Source organism: Eubalaena glacialis, chromosome 3, assembly GCF_028564815.1.
Source record: "Eubalaena glacialis isolate mEubGla1 chromosome 3, mEubGla1.1.hap2.+ XY, whole genome shotgun sequence".
NCBI classification, from domain to species: domain Eukaryota; kingdom Metazoa; phylum Chordata; class Mammalia; order Artiodactyla; family Balaenidae; genus Eubalaena; species Eubalaena glacialis.
Window position 1 is genome coordinate 74,490,784 of NC_083718.1, and position 22,384 is coordinate 74,513,167.

At 38.1% G+C, this 22,384-nt stretch overlaps 1 protein-coding gene across 1 annotated transcript in view; it reads left to right on the forward strand.

Moving 5' to 3' along the window:
* The window catches only part of RGS5 (regulator of G protein signaling 5), a 51,489-nt gene extending 33,791 nt beyond the window's left edge, over positions 1 to 17,698 (forward strand). Inside the window, exons 3-5 of the mRNA XM_061183163.1 lie at positions 275 to 336; positions 8,527 to 8,693; positions 12,624 to 17,698. Of these exons, the coding sequence (XP_061039146.1) occupies positions 275 to 336; positions 8,527 to 8,693; positions 12,624 to 12,785 (391 nt within the window). The 3' untranslated portion in view covers positions 12,786 to 17,698. The remainder of the gene's footprint in view (positions 1 to 274; positions 337 to 8,526; positions 8,694 to 12,623) is intronic.
* Positions 17,699 to 22,384: the final 4,686 nt, after the last annotated feature.

Sequence of the window (22,384 nt, forward strand, 5' to 3'; positions counted from 1 at the left end):
TGGCTTCATGACAAATAGACTCTGCTTCTGAAAAGGGAGAGGCCTGACCCAATTGTTCAACGAGAGATGAAAATATGCAAGATAGATGTAGGCAAGCAAACCCAGCTCATCATACCCACTTGTTCAGAATAAAACAGCTCTAACTCCCTTGTCCTGAAAAATGGGTCATCAACTGTAACATTTCAAAGAAAAGCAAATCCAAGTCATTGTTGGTGTATGTGATTAACTCCTTTCTTATGGCTGTCTCCTTTTTCTTTCTTAATACTTGATTTAGACCCTCATTGGACAAGGCCCTGCAGTGGCGTGATTCCCTGGACAAGCTCTTGCAGAACAACTGTAAGTCTGAATTATCTTTATAAAGGTCAGGGGAAGGACAGAGGCAAAAAAAAAAAAAGCTTTAGGCTGCCCGTGTCCTTCTTCCCCAATTTTGACGTTTCTTCAATTTTGGAAGAATGCCAAGGGAGTGTAGTTATCTAGCTCATGGCGGGAGAGTATGAAAATAAGGTGTCCTGAGGACTCCTGAGTGCAGGCTGTATTCCCATCTGTCCTGCTTACTTGTGTGAGCGGAGCTAGTGGCTTGATCTGTGTAGTTCTTAAAATTTTCATCAGTAAAATAGAGATACTGCCTCTTCCAGCTTGGCCTCATAATGGCTTGCTGTGGATTCGGTGTAGCAGGGTACATATCACTGGACTATGGGAATGGATTGGGTGTATGTCCCAGTTCAAATTGCTATTAATTGCTTTTGCAACCTGCCATGGGTTGTTAACCTCCCCTAACCACAGTTTCCTCTTCTGGCAGCAGGCCTTTTATATCTCCATTCAAGACATGAAAAAAGTGCCAGCAAGAACTCCTCTCCAAGCTAATACCAATATACCTGAGCACCATTTGCCTTTCCCCAATACAAAATCCTTACTGATTCCCAGGCCTAAAGTATCAAGTTCAAATTTCCAATGTTTAGGATTCTCCATAATAATGATGATATGGCTGGTCTGCAGTCAAATTGAACTGTTCTCCCCTCCATATAGGATTTCTACATGTATTCCCTTTGGCTGGAATACTTTGTATTCATATCTCTATCTGTTGAAATTCTCCTCTCCTATAAAAGTGAATCTAAATACTAAATGCCTAGTCTTCCTTGACTGTCCGGAATGATTTATCCTCCCTCTGAGGTTCCAGTGCAATTTGTCTACACATTTTTATGCCGCTGTTACTTGCTACATTGTACTCTGATCATAGCCGTCTCCCTCCTATGACAGATTATAAACTCATTGACAGCCAGGATTTAGTCTTTTTCTTCTGGATAATTTCACAACCGGAAGTGCACAGTAATAGGAAAACAAATATTTGTTGAATCGCTCACTCTAAAAATAGGATTCAATGTAAGATATCTAACCCATATTTTTCCATTTTCACCACAAGATGGAATATGAAACTTTGTTAAATGCTTTGCAAAAATAAGGATTTAAAAAATATTTCCCACAGGACCATCAAGATTAATAGACACAGGGTAGATAGCAAAGAATGTATGTTGAATTGTATACAAACATTTTTTTATTTCTTGTTTTTGGTGAGGTAATCTTCCGCTTACCTGTGACAGAATCAATATCTTATATTTGGAGGCAGAACACCAAAGCCTCTGATTTGGAACTTTCTCAATATTATCCATTTTTTATTTTCTTTTTATTTCTTGTGTTAAACAGAGTACCCAGTCCTGACACATATAAAGTGTTCCACAAATGCTTATTGAATAACTGGGTTAATGAATGACTTCATTATTCTTCTAGGACACAGAAATTCCATGAAGACAACTAGGGGAAAAATATTTATGTTTATCAATTGACTTATTTATTGTGTTACACAGTGGTTTTAGGGCCAGTAGCAACCTGACAGATGACATATTATATATTATGAATTCTAAGTACCCTGGGTACAGGTATTTATTGCTACTGTCAACAAACCTGAGAATTAGCAGAACCATTTCCATGTTTTTAAAACCATTAAAGAGAATGATATATATTTATGTGGCCATATAAAATCCTTTTCAGTCATACTAATCCTTAGGGCCACATGTTCAGATATTTCAGTCTTTCAGGAGACAGAGAACTATTGGAATAAGTTAAGCCAGAGGCAGTTAGTGTTAACACCTTAGCATTTGTTGAGGGACTGAAGTTTTTCAGCTTGCAAATAGATGATTTTCATGATGTGAGCTTGAAGCCTGAGAGTCTCACAGTAATATTTTCTGCTTCTTAGAGGGGAAATATGTATATGCATGTGTGTGTAAATATATATAAAATTCACAATGTTTTATTTAATTATATTTTAAAATTATATATATTATATATGTTATATATATAGTATATGTCTGTGTATATATGTGTGTTCTTAAGTTCCACATCATTACCCTCTTAAGTAATTAACACTTTTAAGACTTGGGCGATTTCCCCAAGCAATAAATGGAAAAGCATTTGATAACTGTTCTAGTCAAAATTCTTTCCTTGAGAAGATATCTATCCATTCAAAGTAGCATGAATGAAAAAGAGGGTTTCTGGTATGGATACAGAGATCTCACAGAAACAAAAGAGTGCCATGCTCTATGGGAGGTGATGCCATGAGCGAATAAGACAGCTTCTCCCTCCCTCTGCCTCTGTTTCTCTGTTCTGTGTCTCTGTCTCTTCCTCTCTTTCCGTTTTTCCCTCTATCTCTGCTTCTATGACTCTCCCTCTTGCTGCGTCTGTCTCTTGCCACTTTGTCTCTGCTGTTCTCTGTCCAGCTATTTCTAGAAGAGGATTAGTGGAATGACAGGCATGCCCAAGTAATTCTACCCCAACACCATCAACCTAAAGAAACAATTTTTGGGGCTTCCCTGGTGGTGCAGTGGTTGAGAGTCTGCCTGCCAACGCAGGGGACACGGGCTCGAGCCCTGGTCTGGGAAGATCCCACATGCCGCGGAGCAACTGGGCCCGTGAGCCACAACTACTGAGCCTGCGCGTCTGGAGCCTGTGCTCCACAGCAAGAGAGGCCGCGATAGTGAGAGGCCCGCGCACCGCGATGAAGAGTAGCCCCCGCTCGCCGCAACTGGAGAAAGCCCTCGCACAGAAGCGAAGACCCAACACAGCCAAAAGTAAATAAATAAATAAATAAATAAATTTATTAAAAAAAAAAAAAAAGAAAAAAGAAACAATTTTTGACCTATTTCCCCAAACACCAGCTTTCGTGCAGCGTGAATAACTTTTAAGCCAAACTCTGGCAACTCAGTTCTTATGAGATATTCTTATTTGAATCTGCAAAAACTAACGGTCTATAACCAGAACTATGATAGTTCTGACATTAGCTGTGATTGATGAAGAATAGGTAATGAAGAAAGATACATTTGAAAAATGCGTATTTAAAGCTTCACAATCCCTTCTTGCATGTTTGATTTGATAAATTAAATCATTTAACCTCAAGGAATGGCATATTTGCTGATTTATGAGGAACCTTTGGCATTCTCTTGTGCTAATGTAAGCTATTGATTCAGTTCCCCAAGCATTTCTTAAAGCCACATTTTTTCTTAAATTTTCTTGAGTGGAAATGAAATCAATTGGTACCAAACCTCTAAAAAAAGGACGGTTAAGCTGCTACTCAATCTTTTCTCTTCCACAAGATTCCTCTTTCTTTCCTCAGTTTTTAAAAATCTTTTTTTTATTGAAATATAGTTGATTTACAATACTGCATTGTGTACAGAATGATTCATTTTTTACAGATTATATTCTGTTATAGGTTATTACAAGGTAATAACCTATTAAACCTATTAAAACCTATTAGGCATTACCTAATAACCTATTAAAAATAATTTTTAATAGCCCAGTGTATTTGACTCTGTTCTGAAAGAACATCAATTTCTTACGTTTTTGTCTTCAGTTTTATGTATGGCACCATCTGTTTTCTTTTTGAAGGTCCATGGGGCACGTAACTGGTGTATTGCTTTTTAAACACAAAAACAGATTGCACGTGGGAGTTTAAATAAGACAGTGACATTAAACTCTTCCACATGACTGTCTTTAAGAACAGACGAAGAATGAAACACAACCCAGTAGTAGCAAAGTTTTTATGTGAATCTTTTTGCCCCAGGAGGTTCAAAATGTCAGAACATTTCCTTGAGACCCTCTTGAGATTTGGACTCTTGCGTGGGGAATGGAATAGCCTGGCTCCTGGCTCCTCTTTTTGTTTCCGTCTTTGCATTCTCCTTCTGCTTCTCTTCTTTTGTTTCCAATTTTCTCCCTTCTCTTTTCTGGCTAATATTTATCATCATCTTACTCACTGGTAGCCACAATTCCCTTTAAAGCAACAATTATAATAATAAAAGCAATAGCTTACATTTATTATTCACCATGTGCCAGGCACTGTCCTATGCACTTTGCATTTATTAGTTTATCTAACGATTTCAATAATTTTAGGACTTACGTACAAAAACAATCCGTATTTTTTCAGAAAAGGGAACTGAGACATAGAGAGCTTAGGTAACTTGCCCATGAAATAAAATACTACAGCAATAGCAAAATCAGTCATTTTATTTTTCCTTAATGTTTGGGTTCTTCAGTTTTGAGACTTGGGAGGAAACTTTTGTCTCAATGGGTCTTATTTTATTCAGTTTGAACCTCTATTAAATGTTAGGCCCACAGATTTAGACTAGGAGGTGGGATGCTTTCAAAAGAAGGGCAAAGATAAATGAAACTCAAACCTTGAACTCAAATCATCAAGAGCCTCCTGGGAAAGATAGCCATAGAAGCAAATAATCCCAACAAAAAACAAGAAAGTGATCTCTCCTCTTATGATGATAAAAATCCTCAACAGCAAGTTGAAGGTACTGGGTAAAGACTACCTTGTATATGAGGCAACATTTGAGTTGGGTTTTGAATGGTGGTAAAGATTACTTTTAAATTGGGCATGAATAATAATGATGAAAGTCAGCATTTATTGAGCTATCATTATGTTCAACGTCATGTAAGAGCTTTCCATGAATTATTTAACCCTTATAACAACCCTGTCAGGTAGTTTCCATTAGTACCCCACTTACCAGATGTGGCAACTGAGACTTGGAGAGGTTAGATTACTTGCCCAAGTTACTGTAGTAGTGTGATGTGTAAGGATCAACCTCCAGGCAATCTTAACTCTAGAGTCCATGCTTTGAAAATAAACTATGTAATGGTATTTATCAATGATCAGTAACGTTTCACTATTTTTCCTCTAGGAGAAGAGATTTGTGCTAATCTACTTTTCAGTATTTTTTTTCCTTTATACCAGTTGGACTTGGATTTGTCTTATATTCTTTTTATTTTTAAAGTGGTTTTATAGGTGGTTTCATTTTGGCAGGGTTGTTATTTTATTTTACAGTGATGTCAAAAGTAACATCACTCATTAGGGCCAGCTCTGGGATTATAATATGGGTCACAACCCAGAGTGTTCCCACTAGACCAGAAGATCAGGTGGGTTTCATCTACTTCTTAGGAAAAGGATGCCCGAAGATGTGTGTGGAATGGTATTTTGAGGCTCTGTGTGGGCTCAGCAAGGAATAATGTAGGGATTTTTCAGGGCTGTGTACTGAGGGCTCTACAGGGGTGTGGAGTGGGCAGGGGAATAGTGTGAGGCAAAGAAGATATGTGTGTTCCTCACAGAATAGAGACTTTGGCCTAGAGTAGATTTGACTCTGACCCAAGAGGACTTCCTCAGGGGTAATGAGAATTCCTCAGGGTCTCTGAGGAATGGACCAGTAGAAAACCAGAGGTTAAGGAGGAGAAATCATCTGGGGAGTGGCGTTATAGGGTCCTAGGAAGGGACCCTCTGGAGAATCCTCAAAATCCAGATGAGAGAAAGAATAGCTTTAAACATCTCCCAGACCAATAAATAAATAATAAATCCACTTCATGAGTCTTGATTGAGAGTGCGTACATTGACAAAAAGCCTTGAGATAACATCATGGGATTCAAGAGAATGATGAAACCAGTACCCAGGAAATGGACTCAATACACTGGAAAGTTATTTTCCAAGCGCATTTTCTGGGTAGGACGATTTGGTAAATGTATGGTAAACGTTAACATTGCTGTGGAATCCTGGAATATATCCTCAGGTCATAAATAACAATGTTTCTGAGGGCTAGAATTTTATCTCTATCTGTTTCAAAGACGTGGAGAGGGTGATTCAGAGTGCCTGAATCACCATGTTGTGGGGACATGGGGCTAATGAGATTAAATTGGCCCAGACTTATTCTGTGAAGTTACTGCTTTGTCTACAATCTTAGACCTGATTGTGTGGGCGCTCATAAGACTTCATTCCTATCGTCATTTCCCGGTAGCTAGAAAGTGCCTGGGAATTTTCTCATTTCAACAAAGACTACCTGACACCTTTTGTTTAAGAGAGAATGAAAACTTTAAGAATGATAGAGAGAGAATTCGGGGGTTATTTCTTCTTTCAGCATGTACCATTGACTCCCGTGCCACTAAATGATAACAAATAGTGCCGGAAATATGGTGGGAAATACGGGCAGAGAGAGAGGGAAAATACATCTGATGTTATCCAGGTAAACATTATCAAGTGGTTTCAAAGTAATTCTTCTAGCTGGGTTTCTAGAGAAAATCGTTTATCATACCTACCATCACTTCCCAATGTATTTTTAGGTGTTGATCAATAAAAAAATGTTTTTAGGTTAAGTACAGAGAGAGGGGATTAAAATGCAAAGTGTCTTGTTTGGATTCAGAATCACTGGTGACCCTAATCCAATTAATTATAACTTAGCCATTCTGTTTCTTTAGAACTGAATACAGTTTCAGGGAATTGTGAGGGGTATGAAGACAATAAAAATGCACAGAAGGAAATTTGAAAAAAGACAACCATATATTTCAGGCTTAATCATCACATTTTGTGCATATTGTATGAAATCGATGTATTAAGCAATGGCTAATGAATGAAAATTTAGAGTCCATAAAAAGGAGTAGGGAGAAATACTCAAGGGGAAGGGAAATAGATAGAAATTAGGTCAAAGGAAATGAATTCAGTACATGAATATGTCTGCAAGTAAAAACTAATGAATTGCAGAAGTGTCTCCTGATGAGGAACAAGTTAGAAAAGTGGACCCTGATGTACTGGTTACAGTCAGTCCAACCTTCTGCCCTGAGAGGCAGATGACATGCCAGGCATGCCTGTAATTGTGATACAGTCTGTGGAAAACTAGAATTTTCTCTCCTTCCTTTAGAAATCTACTTTCCCTACATAGTAAATGGACATGGATTCTCTCTCAGTACATATGCATTTGTTAGAATTTGGGTTTAAAAAAAGCATATATATATATATATATATATATATATATATATATAGAGAGAGAGAGAGAGAGAGAGAGAGAGAGAGAGAGAGAGAGAGAGAGAGAGAAAGAGAGAAAGAGTCGGCTTTAAAAGGAAGAAAATATTGACGATATAGAGTGATTTTTCCTTTGTTCCTCTCCAGTGTCTTCCTAAATCCTGACCTTGCCTTCTACTTATCTACCACTTTGGAGGTTAGAGCTGGAGGGGTAGGAAAGAAAAAGAAAACAAAAGGATCAGGCCCAAGAATCTCTAATATATAGATAGATAGATAGATAGATAGATAGATAGATAGATAGATAGATATTCGTATATAGATGTATATATATTTAAATTATAAGTTGAAATATATTCTACATGAGCAACAGTGCACTGAAAACAGAATCACAGTAGTTATAATAATTGTACTGAATTTAATATGTTTATAGACTGATGTATAATTGATGGGCATAGTAACTACTCTGCAAGTGGTGACTTCATCGGGCCCCTTCCCACTCCTCCTTCAGGTCTCAAATGGAATGTCACTTTCTCATGGAGGCTTTCCCTAAACCTAAAATGAGGTTAGGACCACTTTTGTTACTCTTACTATCTTTCGTATGGTTTTCTTTTGTTGTGTACATTTATTTGTGTGTGTTTCTTCATTTTCTTTTCTACCTCCCCCAGGATCTATAAACTTCATTAGGGCCAGAACCATGTCTATTTTACTTACCATAATTCCCAGAACATGATATTTGCTCAAAAATCATCTGTAGAAAAAAAAAAGACTGTAAGTAGTTCATACACAAGAATCAACATTAATGTTACTTACACTACCAAATCAAGTTTTAAATGTATTTTTTTCTTTTTGGTAATTGATAAGTACCCAGAATGGCATTAGTGTTCACAGTGTCCCTGGATGTTGTATACAGGTAAACTTTCATCACCTAAATATAGACTGTCTGGATTTGAATCCCAGCTCTGCCACTTACCAGCTGGTTAACTAAGGGCAAGTTACTTGATCTCTCTGACTTCATTTGTAAAATAGATTTGTAATGAGGAGCAAATGAGTTAACTTTTGTAAGGTTATGGCATAAATGACAGGAATATATAGTAAATAAACCTAGGCTACAACGTGGGATATAGTGTTAGATAGATAGATAGATGATAGATAGATAGGGTGAATACATTTCCTCGAATAACCTTTTTCCTTGCTAGACGGACTTGCCAGTTTCAAAAGTTTCCTGAAGTCTGAATTTAGTGAGGAAAACCTTGAGTTCTGGATGGCCTGTGAGGATTACAAGAAGATCAAGTCCCCTGTCAAGATGGCTGAGAAGGCAAAGAAAATTTATGAAGAATTCATCCAAGCGGAGGCTCCTAAAGAGGTTGGTCCTGATGGGAAGGTGGGTGAGTGTGGTCAGTGGGGGTCAGCTCAACAACTTCCCAGGAAGGAATTCCAACTGCAGTACACTTTGCAGCTACAGGCTATTCCTATTTGAGAGTGGGCCACCTTTCGTAAGTGCCTACTGAGTGCAAAGGCAGAGCAACACAGTCGAGCAGGTATGAACTTGAACTCTGTTTAGACCACTTTCTAAGCAATCATGGGTCTCTTTTCAGTAGTATGTAATCGCAAGTCAGAATGATACTAGTTGTATGATCTTAGATAAATTATTGAGTCTGTCTGAACTTAGCTTCTTTCTTTGGGAAAATGAGGGTAATGAAGACTATTTTTGCAGGATTGTTGTGAGGATGAAATTAAAGAGCAGATGTGAAAATATATATCTCAGCATTTGAACTAATGAATGCTTACTGAATGTTTCTACCACTTAATTTCTTCTCTCTTCCTCTTCCCCTTCTCCTCCCTTCCCTTTCTTTTTTTATGAAAACTCTCTCTTGTCCCTTCTATTCTCCCCCATCCCATTGTTTCCCCCAGGCCTTTTCCATTTACACTCTAGTCAGGAGAAGCAGGGTTTCTACTCACAAAAATCAAATGATTACAAGATAATAGTGCTAGAGATGTCAGAAGACAATATACCATTGACTGCTAAAGACAAGATGTGTGTTGATTTCAAAGAGGATTTGTGGTAGTTTATCTGCCCTTTGCTATTTATGAAACTGAATTGAAAAAGCTTTCAGTGGAATTCAGGATGACCTCAGCAAGACCTGTTCATAATGTTTTGGTCAGGTCACTAATTTCACATTGCACCCCATAATCCAATCTGGACATCAAACATTTCATCAAGATTTGGGGTCAATCACAGGGGTGACCTGAGCAAACCCTCTAGGTAGGCAGTAATTAACTTAAGATTATTTGAGAGGGGAAAATCCCCAATATCCTTTTTCTCTCACAGGTGCTCTAGACTCTTGAGGTCCCACCATTTGATATTTATTCCTTTGGTAATGCATTACTCATCACTGATCCTTTTTGAAAGATAAATATGTTTGAATGGATGGACAAATTATATACCTAATACTAACAGATGAGCTCCCTCCATGACACAGGAGGTGGAGGTCAGGAGCATGAGAGTATAGAGCACCATGGGTCAAGGTGGAGAAAGTGAGAGTCCTAAGATGGAACTGGGCTTAGTCTTGCTGTGGAATCCTATCCAGATCTCCTCTTCTACTCCTCAGGCTCCCACCCTATGCATATATGTTAGCTTCCCCTACTTCTGATGCCTTTTGTGCTGGGACATTATTCTTCTATCCACATGGAATCTCTATTTGTGATGTTACCAAGGAGATTAGTATTAAATTTGACACCCATTTCCTGACTTCAACTGATCTCCCATTTCCAGCCTATCTTCCTACCAACATCATTCCTCTTTACAGAAGTCTAGGATTTGTTGCAGTATCTGCACATCGTGGAGACCCATCTGGACTATTGCTTTGAGCTCCAGGAAAACATTGTTCTCGAGGTTCCTTATTAGAGCATTGGTGGTTATCATGAAAATATGAGACATTAAAAATGAAGTTTCAAAATAAACAAAACCCTCATTATGAGGACCTGTGACCTCAAATTAAAATAGCCCTTGGCCTCCAGTCTCTGAGCTGGGCCTCAGAGAGAATGTGAATCCTGCTCCTGACACGTAATAAGCATTCAGTGATATTTGTGAGATGAATGGGTGCAGATGTCCCAACCCAGACCTTTCTCAATGTGTAACTTTGGGCAAGTTTCTCACTAAAGCTCTCTAATTCTCAGTTCCCTTAACTGTAATCATCTCACATATATGTATGTGTACCTAGAGGATGTTTAATAAATTGTAGCTGTTATTTTTAAAATTCTCCAAATCTTGTATTTTGACCCCAAAATTTACTATTTCATTTTGATGACTAGCAGATTGACCTATAAAACAAATTTACCCAGGCAAATAGTAATCTAAATTTTCTTTCTCTGAATATTCACCTCAGTTCTTTAAGATAAGGAACTGAAGGAGAGATACAGTTGTAAAAAAATTGGAACTAAGATTAAAAAAAGAGAAGTGACCCTGCATAGTTCAATAAGTAGAAAACTCGTATATTGCAAATTGTCAACTGTCCATATTTTAAATTAATGAAAAATATTTTCTTGGCTCTCTAATAAACAGATGAGTATATATCAAAATGATTCATTAGAGGAGCCCATGCACATAAAAATAATAAGATAAATAGCTGTTTTTGCTGGTGTGTACAATGTGTTAGAGAGTTTTAAATACATCACTTCTTTAAAAAATAGGATTAGGAGATAATTTTATAATTTTTAGAAATTCAACTATTTGAGTAAGGTTGCCCACCTAGCTCAGTATATATTTAAAAGAAGGAAGAAACATCGCTTTCGTGTGGCAGGAAGAATAACAGACTGAGAATAGAGAAATATACGTGATAGCCTCACCTCTGTCCCTCACTAGCTGTTTGTGGGCATGTAGAGACCTCTCTGGGTCTCAGAGTCTTCACCCGTGAAGGCAGGAGTCAGACTACCTCACCTCTGAGGCTGTTTCCAGTGCTGCCTGTGTAGTCTTCTGCCATTCCTGCATAAAGCACACAGGCCCCTCTCACCTGTGGAAAACATGTCATAGCCTCAACTCACTTCATCCTGGACCTTCAGTCACAGTCACTCCTGTCTGTTCTGGCCTGGTACTCCCATTCATGTCTTTGTCCCTGACTCTGACCTAAAGCTGCTTCATAATTCTCTGAGCCCAAATAGCTTTTCTCAGTATCAAGAACTTTTAGCAGCCCAGGAGAGACCTAAAACATTTTTCTCATGTTCCAATTCAGAATTATTGGTTGATTTGTTTCTTTCTCTTTTACATGCAGACACCTTAAGAGTCATTGAAACATACAACGTGATGTACAGTGATTTCTCTCAAATCATACTCAGACAAGCCCAGGCAGGCTGTACACTGTACAACTCCAGGGGACCATTTACACGGACCCTAACATGAATGGTGTCCCTGGGAGTGGCTCGATGTAGTAGCCCTGCATTCAGGACAAATACGCCGTAATGCCTTCCAACACTGCAGTCTACTGGGTAAAAGCAACATTGCGGGGCTTTTGAGTCTTCTCTCTAGCACTTATGATCTTGGGCAAGTCACTTAACATTTCTGCTCCTCAGGTGTAAAATGTAGGTGTCAGTATTACCTCCTAGAGTTGTAAGATGAAGTTGTAAGATTCAAGATTCATAGCACAGTGCCTGTAAAAGTTAAGTTCTCCACACTCAGTAAGTATTAGCTGCTATTGTTATTATTGTTGTGCTAGAACCATTGTTTCCCACTTAGTTTCAGGAAAAGACCAAGTTTCTTTATTCTTCGAGAACCATGCAAAAGGTCTTGGATCCCTGGTCAGAAGTTCTTTCTCTCTCTTCATTCTCCCCACTAGGTGTGAAACCAAATGTTGTGGTAGGAGGATTGTGGGATTAGGCATCAGGATACTTGGATTCAAATTCAGAGTCTCTGCATTCAAATACATTTATTAGTTCTGTGATCTTGAAGAAGTCTCTATCTATCTATCTATCTATCTATCTATCTATCTATCTATCTTTCCCCTACAAAAGGAAAGAGTCATTCTTAGGGTTATTGTGAGGATTATATGAGGTCTGCATGTGTTGGCTGCTTGTTTCTAACAGTGGGTGTCTAAAACTGGTTGATCTTAATCTGAGTCATGCATTTGTTGAAGCACCAGTTGCCTTACCCCACTGCGTATAAAATAGAAATGATATTTCTCACTTTCTATGACTCTCTTCCCCTCATGTGTTATACTGGTGAGAAATTCCACTTCTCTCCCAACCCCTCCTCAAATCCCACAACCTGGCTGACTCAGTGACCCTGTTTCCTGTCTCACAGGTGAATATTGATCATTTCACGAAGGACATCACAGTGAAGAACCTGGAGGAACCTTCCTCAAGCAGCTTTGATGTGGCCCAGAAAAGAATCCATGCCCTGATGGAAAAGGATTCACTGCCTCGCTTTGTGCGCTCTGGGTTTTATCAGGAGTTCATCAAGTAGCAATGTAGTTGGTCTGTGAGAATCATCCTGAGAGTTATTTCCTCCACAATAACCCTGCACTTTCCAGCAACCCACATATTTTCCTATAGCAGCTTGCTCAAAGACTCTCAAACAGAAAACCCCAGGGAGTGTTGCTTCCTCCTTTGGCCACATTGTTTTGGATGTTTATCTATTGCCCAAATGCCTTCCTTTTCCAATTTCCTCTTCCTGCCCCCATTCTTAATTAAGCTCTACTCTTGTATGTTGTTGTGAAACTCAATCAGAACGACAGAAAAAAATCTATCAAAGGAAATATAAGAGAAGAATATGATATCATTGAATGTAGGTCCATTTGGTTTAGGTAATGGATCTCCCCCTAAATTGGTATGAAAAAGAATGTGGATGTGGAAAGACCAGTTTCAACTGAGACTAATTGATCTCATTTTTAAAAAAATTCTGATCCATGAGGGGGTCACCCCTCTCATTATTTCTGAACTTGGTTAGTAAAAGTTGCTAAGAATTTTATGAGGTAGGCACTATTGGATTTTTTAAGCAAATATATTGTTAAAAAATATTGATCTTCTTCTGAGAGCATCTTTGTGTTAGCTAGAGATTATAAACAAGAGATATAGATACATAAATATGCTGTGTTTATATAAAATCAATCTGAACACCATCCATATAGCTTCTTTCCCTATACTTCCCTCATCCCTTCCCATGCATAAAGTTACCAAATTCTGTATTAAATCAATGACCTGAGATTGACAAGGGACTACTTTATAAATGTATCTATGCCTCTAGTATGTAGGCACAAAGTTTCAATTTTCAAATTAGTTAAAATTCGTGTGAGTATAAAATTCCAAAATTTCTGACTCCAATCATATAAAACAGTTGCTACTCATTGCAGTGGTCTCCCACCTCAATATCAAGAGGGCTGTACACTAAGATGGGAAAATCTTGTCAAGCCTAAAATGATTAGTTGTCCTATGATGCCATCAGTTTGTTTAGTAAGTGACGATTATCTTTAAAACACCAAATTATCTTTGGAAAACTTAATTTGACTAAATGCAGAGACGTTCTAAGTGAGATAGAATTTTAAAGTACCCTGCATTTTGCAAAATAATCTGATCTTTTAGCAACCCCTCACTTCCCTCCCTATTTTGCTCGCTGCATTAATGAATTGTATTTATAGTCAAAATGCACATTTATACCCCTAACATGCCTTACACACAGCCAATTGATAAGCCATGGTATTTTTTTAGTGGGTTTAAACTTTTAGTTCTGTATTTCATTATTATAAGTCTCGCTAGAATTTTTTTCTTATCTTTAGTAGATTTGATTAAGCAATGATTTACTTAATCTAGTAATAAAGAGAGTCAAACTATGTATGGGTATAACCAAGGTGAGGACACTGAGTTAACTAAACAAGTAATTTTTAAAGGATTAATAAAAATCTGAAATGTTTAAGTAGAAGACTACATTGTTTAGTCTTGTATTTACTCCTTTTGTTTCTTTTTTTCTTTCACACACTCCTAGTTTCACATGTTTGTAGCCCATTTATTCAGCTAATTCCTAAGAATATTGAAAGTGAAGCAACTATATGACAGTATTCTTTGAGTAAACACTGACTGTATTTGTTAGGTTTTCCTTTTTTTTTTTTTTTTTTTTTTTTGGTATTTCAAAGGCTAATGTGCCTTTCCTGAATACTTGCCATTTCAAACTCTGAAAATGGGTCGGAGTGACTGGGTGTCTACTGCCAACTCTTGCTAGTCTGGTATGAGTTCATTCGTATTTGTCAGTATTGCTCACTTCAAAGAAACTCCGTCATCAAGCAGTGGACAGCTAGGCCAGATCAACACTGTGGGCATGAAAAAGAAGTTCTCACCATGTTTATTTGTGTAGGAGTGACAAGCAACTCACAACAAGAATTCCCAGCACAACCATCCTCAACATCTGTCTATGCTGCCCCAAATCAGTACAAAATCACCAATCCTTTACTTGCTAATGCAGCTAGAAAATTTATGAACTGAAGACTCTAGGTGAGTTATTTTTTTCTTGAATGCCAAAACATTTTTAAGAAAAATTTTGATGCCATTAATATTTCAAATATTTTATTCATATTATTTGAAACAACAAAATGTTTGAAAATACCCAGAGAATTAACTAGAGATTACAGAGTTCACCAAGATGGTTGATGTGACAAAGACTCGGACTGACTGTATTCACAAATTGACTGCACATCCTATGTAAGTGGGTAGACTTGTCAGTGGAGGATAAGAAGGACCTTCACCTTTTCATAAGCTGAACCCAGGAGGCAGAGGGCAGGAAAAGAACCAGGAGGGCAATGCTGTAAAGGCTACAAGAGGCATGAATGCCTTGCAGTCAACCGGTGACATGTAATATATATGTAAATATGATTTTAAATTTAAAGCAGTACACACACACACACACACACATACTCTCTTCTAAATAATAAAATTAAAAGGAATACAAATATCACAGCCCCAAATGAAAAAGCAAATATATAAAAATGGCCCTAGAAAATTCTTTGAAATCTTTGGTGTTTTTAAACTTAGGAAAAAACCTGAGCTACTAGAAGTTGCTATAGTAACACAAACAAAATAAACATTCTTTTAAATTTTGGGAAATTAGGAAAACTGGGATGGTCTTTCCAGGAAAAAAAATGTGTAACATCTGTTTATCACTCCCTTTGCCTCCTCCCCTTCCTCCCCACTCTCCCTTGAGTAAATTGCCTGGGAAAGTATGAAACTCAATGCAAAAGCGAGCCCTGTAGTGCAGGCATTTTCCTCCCTTGGGAAAATGTAACCGTCATAAGTGGATCTGGGATGTAGAGAGGTGGTCAATGGGAATAGGAGTATATGCTTCTCATCCTTGAGAGAAACCTAGGATTAGGTAGGTAGGTCAGGTAACCACCATAACCTGTTTTTCTGCCTGGGTTTGAGATAGTTTGTGGTTGGTGTCTGATTAGGATCTAAACTTGACCAGAAGAAAGAGACAGACTATCAACTCTCAGAGTAAATTAGGAGGCCGTGTTCCATGTTCATCTGCTAAAGCAATGCTTGTTCATGTGAACAACCCCCTACACACACACACACACATGCACACACACATTTTCTTTCTCTTAGATAGACACCTTCTGAAATGCAGAACTGAGGTGTTTCAGTAACTTTGCTTTCAAATCTATAGAATCAAATTTATGAAAACATTTTGTGGCCCACTCCGCATACCACCTATGTACTCAAATTCTCTATGGTATAAATTATGCTTTAAGCAGATTTCAGTTTTTAGTGCATAAAGATAAGAAGTTGTTAAAGAAATTGTTTTTACTTTTGTCCTCTACAAAGCCATGGATTATGCTTGGTTGATGTGCTCTCTGTATACACTCCTTTTCAACAGGGTGGACTTGTTATTATTTCCCAAAGAATAATAGATATCCAGAAGTTTCAATAAAAACTTGACCATTAGTAAATCAATTGGTAAACTAATAAACATTCCCTGCCAGGGCTTTGTCAAGCTATCTGTCTCATCACAAATTTGATAATTTGAGAATCATTTCAAAGGCTATCATATTTCAGAGGAATCATTTTTATCCCTGAAATCATTCCCTCTAGCAGGCCATTTTCCTTGTTTCCTGGTAATTTAGCAAGTTTGAGAGAAATAGGGTCATGAGAAAAGAAAGGGGGGAAAGGAGAGATGGGAAGTGGTAAAGAAGTAAGTGCCCAGACCTACAAAGTGAGTCCATTCACTAGGAGACATTTAAAAGCAGGTCCACTTGATTGAAAATCAAATAGTTTTTGCTGTCACCACCAAGATTTGCAGGAAGGCTTTTCTTGACTAACAATGCAGATTGATGTGAAAATCCATTTTAATATCCTAGGGATTCTTGATTAGATAAAAGAAGAAACATGGAGGATTTTCTTTCCCCAGTGGGCTTGCATGTGCCAGAGAGCAGAGCATGGAGAACCCAGTTTCTAACATCCAAATGTCCAAACCCAAGGGCCAGGTAACTCTCTGTAGGTTCTGGACACAATGTCTTGATACATCTCAGTGTATGGGTTTTCCAGGCTCTCCATTCTATAAGAGTGTGTTCAATTCTTGCCTTGGATAAGGCTCTTTAGCAATTTAGCAACTACTCCTTGTGCTAAACATATTTTCATTCAAATAGGTTATATGGCAGACCAGAGCAATAGATATCCAAAGAAAGGCTTTCCCCAGCATACTGGAACTGAAAAGATCAGGACTTCCAACAGAGACATTTGTAGCTTTGAATGGAAACTCATAGCAGAGAGTAAAGGGAAAAAGACAGACAACCGAACTTTGGAATATTATCCTCACCTCACAGTTTAATAATAATCATTTCTAGTAGAGAAGCTACAAAACCAACATTTATATCCAGTTTGATAAGCCTCTTGTTTTTTCACCTGAGACAATTTTCCTTTCCGTCTCACACCTATATCTCCATTTCTTTTCTCCCCCTGTGTGAGGATACATTTTAAATAGTTGAGTCTAACCACTGTTATCTAATAATGAATACAATTAAAAGCATTTAACTAGGAAAAGCATCTAGGAAAATGTATAAACTAAGGCATAGACAAAACAATGGGAAATGCTGAAAAATTTTCCAATGGAGAGAAGTAATCTGGATAATTTTTGCCAAAAGTTCTTTTCATGTCATATGTTATTAGAATTTGGGGGGACTAAATTTTTTAAGAATGCTGCAACTTGCAACTCATCTTCAGGAGACCAGCCCAGAGAAAAGTGTAGAAATGAAAGGTTTGGAAATCCATTTGTCAGCATTTATCCCATAAGTTTTTCATTTAGAAACAATGTGTTTATCTTCTAATTTTGTAACCAATATGTTGTGTACTATGTAACTCACACTTCTTGATAAAGCACCAAATATGTATCTGTAACCACAATCACATATATTATATTAAATATATATCTATATAATAACCTCATATAGTCCTTCTTGACTCCTGAATATTCTTGATATGAAACTCTATCTTAAGGTAGGCTTGTTGTTCACTTCGCTCCTTATACCAGGTGAGCCCTTGATCAATTGGGAGGATCCCTCTCCTAATAAACATCAACTGTAATACAGCCTGAAATGCTAAACTCAGAAAGGGAGATACAAAGTACCCAATATTCATACAATCTGTTCACTACTTTCCCTTGGATTCAGATGGCAACAACTTATTGATGCAGGTATTCACTGTTAGCATTGACTGAGCACATTATATCGTTTGGATCCTGCAATATTCAGTGAGTATAGTTATTCCTTTCTCTTCCTGCACTGGTGAAAGATCTGAAATCCATGTGCCACTGCAAGCAACTCAATTCTATGACCTTAGATTTGGTGCTCAGATAGTTTAGGTAATGGACTCAGATTATACAACTAGTGGGGTTGGGATTGGATGAAAGGGAAAGTTTGTATACAGAAAGATGCATAAATAGAATCAGTTTACAGAGAGAACCAATGATGAGAATCCATGTGAAGGGAGAATGGGAGAGAGGAATTGAGAGATTAGAGAATGTCTGCTTGGCCTGTGACAGTTTCTAACTTCTCATTCACAGTTCCCATGAAGCCTAGGTATATTTAATGTAGATGCAATCACCATGAATCATTTCAGTACCATCTATTCTATTCTCCTCTTTATTTGAATTATCTTGGATGATTTTCTGAGAGTTTCCACCAAGAAGCATTATTAGATCAAAGATCACTAACACTTTTATCTCCCCCACAGAGAAGAAGTGATGTCTTGAGGTCATTATGTGAATCAGTGGCAGAATAAAGCTTACAGGTCAGATTGCCTCTCAGACTCCTGTTGATCCACTCAACCAAAGGCACCACATGCGATCCCTCAAACATTAAGATTACTGGTTCTAATTTGAGTAAAACAGGCTAAATCCACCCCTGCCCTAGTGGGAGTCCATTCTATCATCTGTTAGTGATATAAGCCATCTTCTCCAAGCTCTCCAATCTACAAAGTGTCTTTTGCTAATTTTACATTTTCTAAATCAGCTGTATCTCGAAAATTATTTTGTTCACAAACCACTTTCCAAATACCTTAACTCTTCAGATGGCTTCCCAATGCCTCAGTGCATTCTACATTTAAATTAGTTTCATCTAGCAAATTCCTGGTCCAAATTCCATGCTTTTCCACTTTTTAGTCAATTTCTACCTTCTCAATGTTTAAACTCATTAAAAACAATTTGAAATGTGGATGGAAATTGTATTAGAAAGCCAAGCTTATGAGGAGGCAGTCTTCACTCAATCCTTGGGAGCCAGGCCTCATGGCCAGGCCGCCGGGTCTCTTAGTTAATAAGGTTACATTTCCAAAGTACTCCCACCTTGGGAGGATGCAGAGTGTGTGACAGACAGGCAGGGGTGGGTATGCTCTCCCACAGGTGACTTTGGAAGTCTTAGTTATGTTTTGAAGAAGTGGTGCCTTGTCTGCCACTAGAAGGACCTGTCTGTGGCCTGACGCAAAGCATCAGATTGTGCCACTAAAAGCCCAAAGCCTCTTGGCTTCTAAGTAGAATCCTTATAGAACATCACAGGTATTTAAATAGGAATTGGAGCCCAGGGTCATTAATGAATAAGGATGAATGGAGATGGATATTCTTGTATTTCTTTTAACTGAATATTTATTTTGACTACTTTTTAATTTATCAGTGAAAGCCATAATATGTCTACTTGAGTTTCACTAACATTTCTACTGACAACGAGAACAGGGGTTGTTACAGAATCAGTTCTGTTCGCCTGGCACTTAGCAAGCCAAATGCTGACATGCCAAGGTTTGTGGCAGAGAAACAGTTTATTCTCAAAGCAGCCAAGCGATGAAATCGGAGAACAAGTCTCAGATCTATCTCCCTGAAAGTGAGGGGGTTGGGATATTTATGGGATAAGCAGGGTGGTCTTAGACATGGGGAAAGTTGGCTGGATGTAGAGAAAAGGTGAGGTAATCGGTGTTCTGCACAGGTGCATCTTGTTTACATGTGTCTGCATGTTCAAGATGGAGGCACTTAGCATGATCTGAGGCTGGAGTTTTCCAGCCCTCTGATGTCAAAATGCCATTCCTTAGACAACTGTGCAGGCCCAGTTTTAGGATCGGTGGCCCCAACCAGCCTTAACTGGCTCACACTGGCGAAGAGCTGACTCCTAGTTCCTGAAGTTATGGGAAGCTGGGAAGGTATACAATTAAAGGGGTGGGTGGAGAAAGAAGGAAAAATTAACCTAAAGTGAGCTTAATCAGGAAAGGTAGTTTACAAGCAGAGGGGTGGTAACAAGCTGTTCCCCTATCTGTTGTTCTGCAAGACGAGCTACAGAATTCCTGTTATCCGTCGGCTTCTGTTATGTCTATGGGGCACGGTTTCCAGGTGATAAGAAAAATCCAGATTCAGAAAATGTCAGAGCTGGAATAGACATTACAAATGCTCTCATATGCCTAGGATGAAAGTCCAGTCCTCCTCTCTCTGCAAAGGTTCTCTTCAGCTGAGATACCAGCATCTAGGGGGGATGGGGGTTGAAAACACCTGAGGCCGTGGGAGCAAAGGAGGCACCCACTTGCCTGGCCAGTCAGATCAGCCGAACTGCCCTGATCAGTCCAGCAACACAGTCACACACAAAAACCCACTCTGCCATCCTTAGAAATTATTCTTCCCTGTCTTCATTTTAAAGATATGGAAATTGGGACCCATTGAGCCAAAATGATTTGTCCAAAGTTATATGTCTGGATAACAGCGTGCTTCTTACCAATGATCTGATTCCCATTCTGTGGTATTTTTTCTTTGGAACAATATTCGCGTTATGCCTTATTCACATATCTATAATAATAGGTGTTCTGAAAGTTGATATCAAAGAATTGTAAGATACTAGAGAAATGGTAGGATAGGGATGGCCAAGAAAAACTGTGCTTCTCAAAAGTGTACTCCTGTCCACTATCCCTCTAATAATTTTTCCAATTAGATATCCTTCATGTTTAACAAACTATGCCTTTAAAAGTAAAATATCCTGTTAGAAAGTTATTAGCTATTCATACTTTAATGTGACTAAATCTAGGAGGATGATACACATTGCTTAATTCTTAAGACTTTCCTGAAGACAGCCAGAGGGAAAGGGTGTTTTGACTGAGGGGACGATAGCATTGATTGAGGGAAATAGAGGTCTGTCTATTGTAACCTTATTTTTTGAAAATTGATCATCTATATATGTTATATATGGCCTCATTCCCTGACAGCACTGAATAATAAGATTTATGGACATAGAACAGTCTTTTATCCTATATATTATTCTAGCAACTATTAGGTATTGTTTTACTCTTTACTGGGATTTGAAGAACTTGAAAAGTTCTCATATTAAATTCCTTAACTACCAATTGCAAACTACCATTTTCAACTTTTAACTTTTGTTAAGCATTGTCTATCATTGTTCTTTCTTAAATGTAAATTCACCTAGGAGGAGTAACACAAAATCTTCAACAGCTTAGAGTGTTTATCTGATCATGTTACTTCTCTCATGACTTATCTGATCATGCTATTCCTCTCTTTAAAACCTTTTGAAGAGTTTCAATGGTCTTGATAGGTTCCAGTCCCAGGGTACAAAGGGAGTCTTGTAGAGTTGTAAAGACACATATGGCACTGTTCACTACCTATTGATTGAATAACACCTCCACATCCATGTACTATTTTAAATATTCAAGTTTTAAAAGCAAATACAAATTCACTTAAAAACATTCCTGAATTTTTATTAGCTTGTCATTTCAAATATTTTAAATTAATATGCAGTGATATTACATCTACTCTCATATGGAATCACCTCAAAATTACTCTTACTCTTAAAAATTTGTTTTAATTCTAAAATTTCATTTGCCACTGTCCTAGAGAATAGCACCCTGAATCTTTATATGCAAAATTCTCTAAACCAGCCAGTCTTGGGTGACATCTTGCAGTACTCCAATATGCCATGCTTCCTCATGCTGTGGGCCTCGCATGAGGCAGTTCTTTTCACTACATTCCCTCTTTATCACCTAGCTAACACCTACACATTTTTAAAAAATTAGAGCAGAGATATCATCTTCCCTGGGGGACTTCCTTTACACCCATCAGACTCCACCTAACTAACGTGGGTGACATTCCTCTCCTCTGATATGTTTTCACTAAAGACATGTCCCTGCCCATTGGATAGGATAATTATGTGGAACAGTTAAGGAATTCACTTCTTTGACAAGTGTTAGAAAAGCAAAGGTCTGGTATTTTAACTTCTGACGAAGTCTGGACATGAAAAATTCCAGATACCCCTTTCTTCCCAAGTTCCTAGGACAGGCCATGAAAGGAAATTATTGTGGCTTTTAACTATGCCCTCAGGAAAAAATATCCTTCCCACAACCCACCACTTTTGTTGTCCAATGTGATAAATACCATTCCTGAGAGGAGGGGAGTCTGGCACCAATCAGGAGGCTTGAGGGACCTCAGTCATCTCAGACACCTCCAGGCAGGTAGCCACTTACTCATCTCCTTCAAAGTAGCTGTGCATTGAATTTCCTTGGCTCTTTGGCTTTGCTCATTTTCTGTATAAGTAGGTCAGACATCTCTCA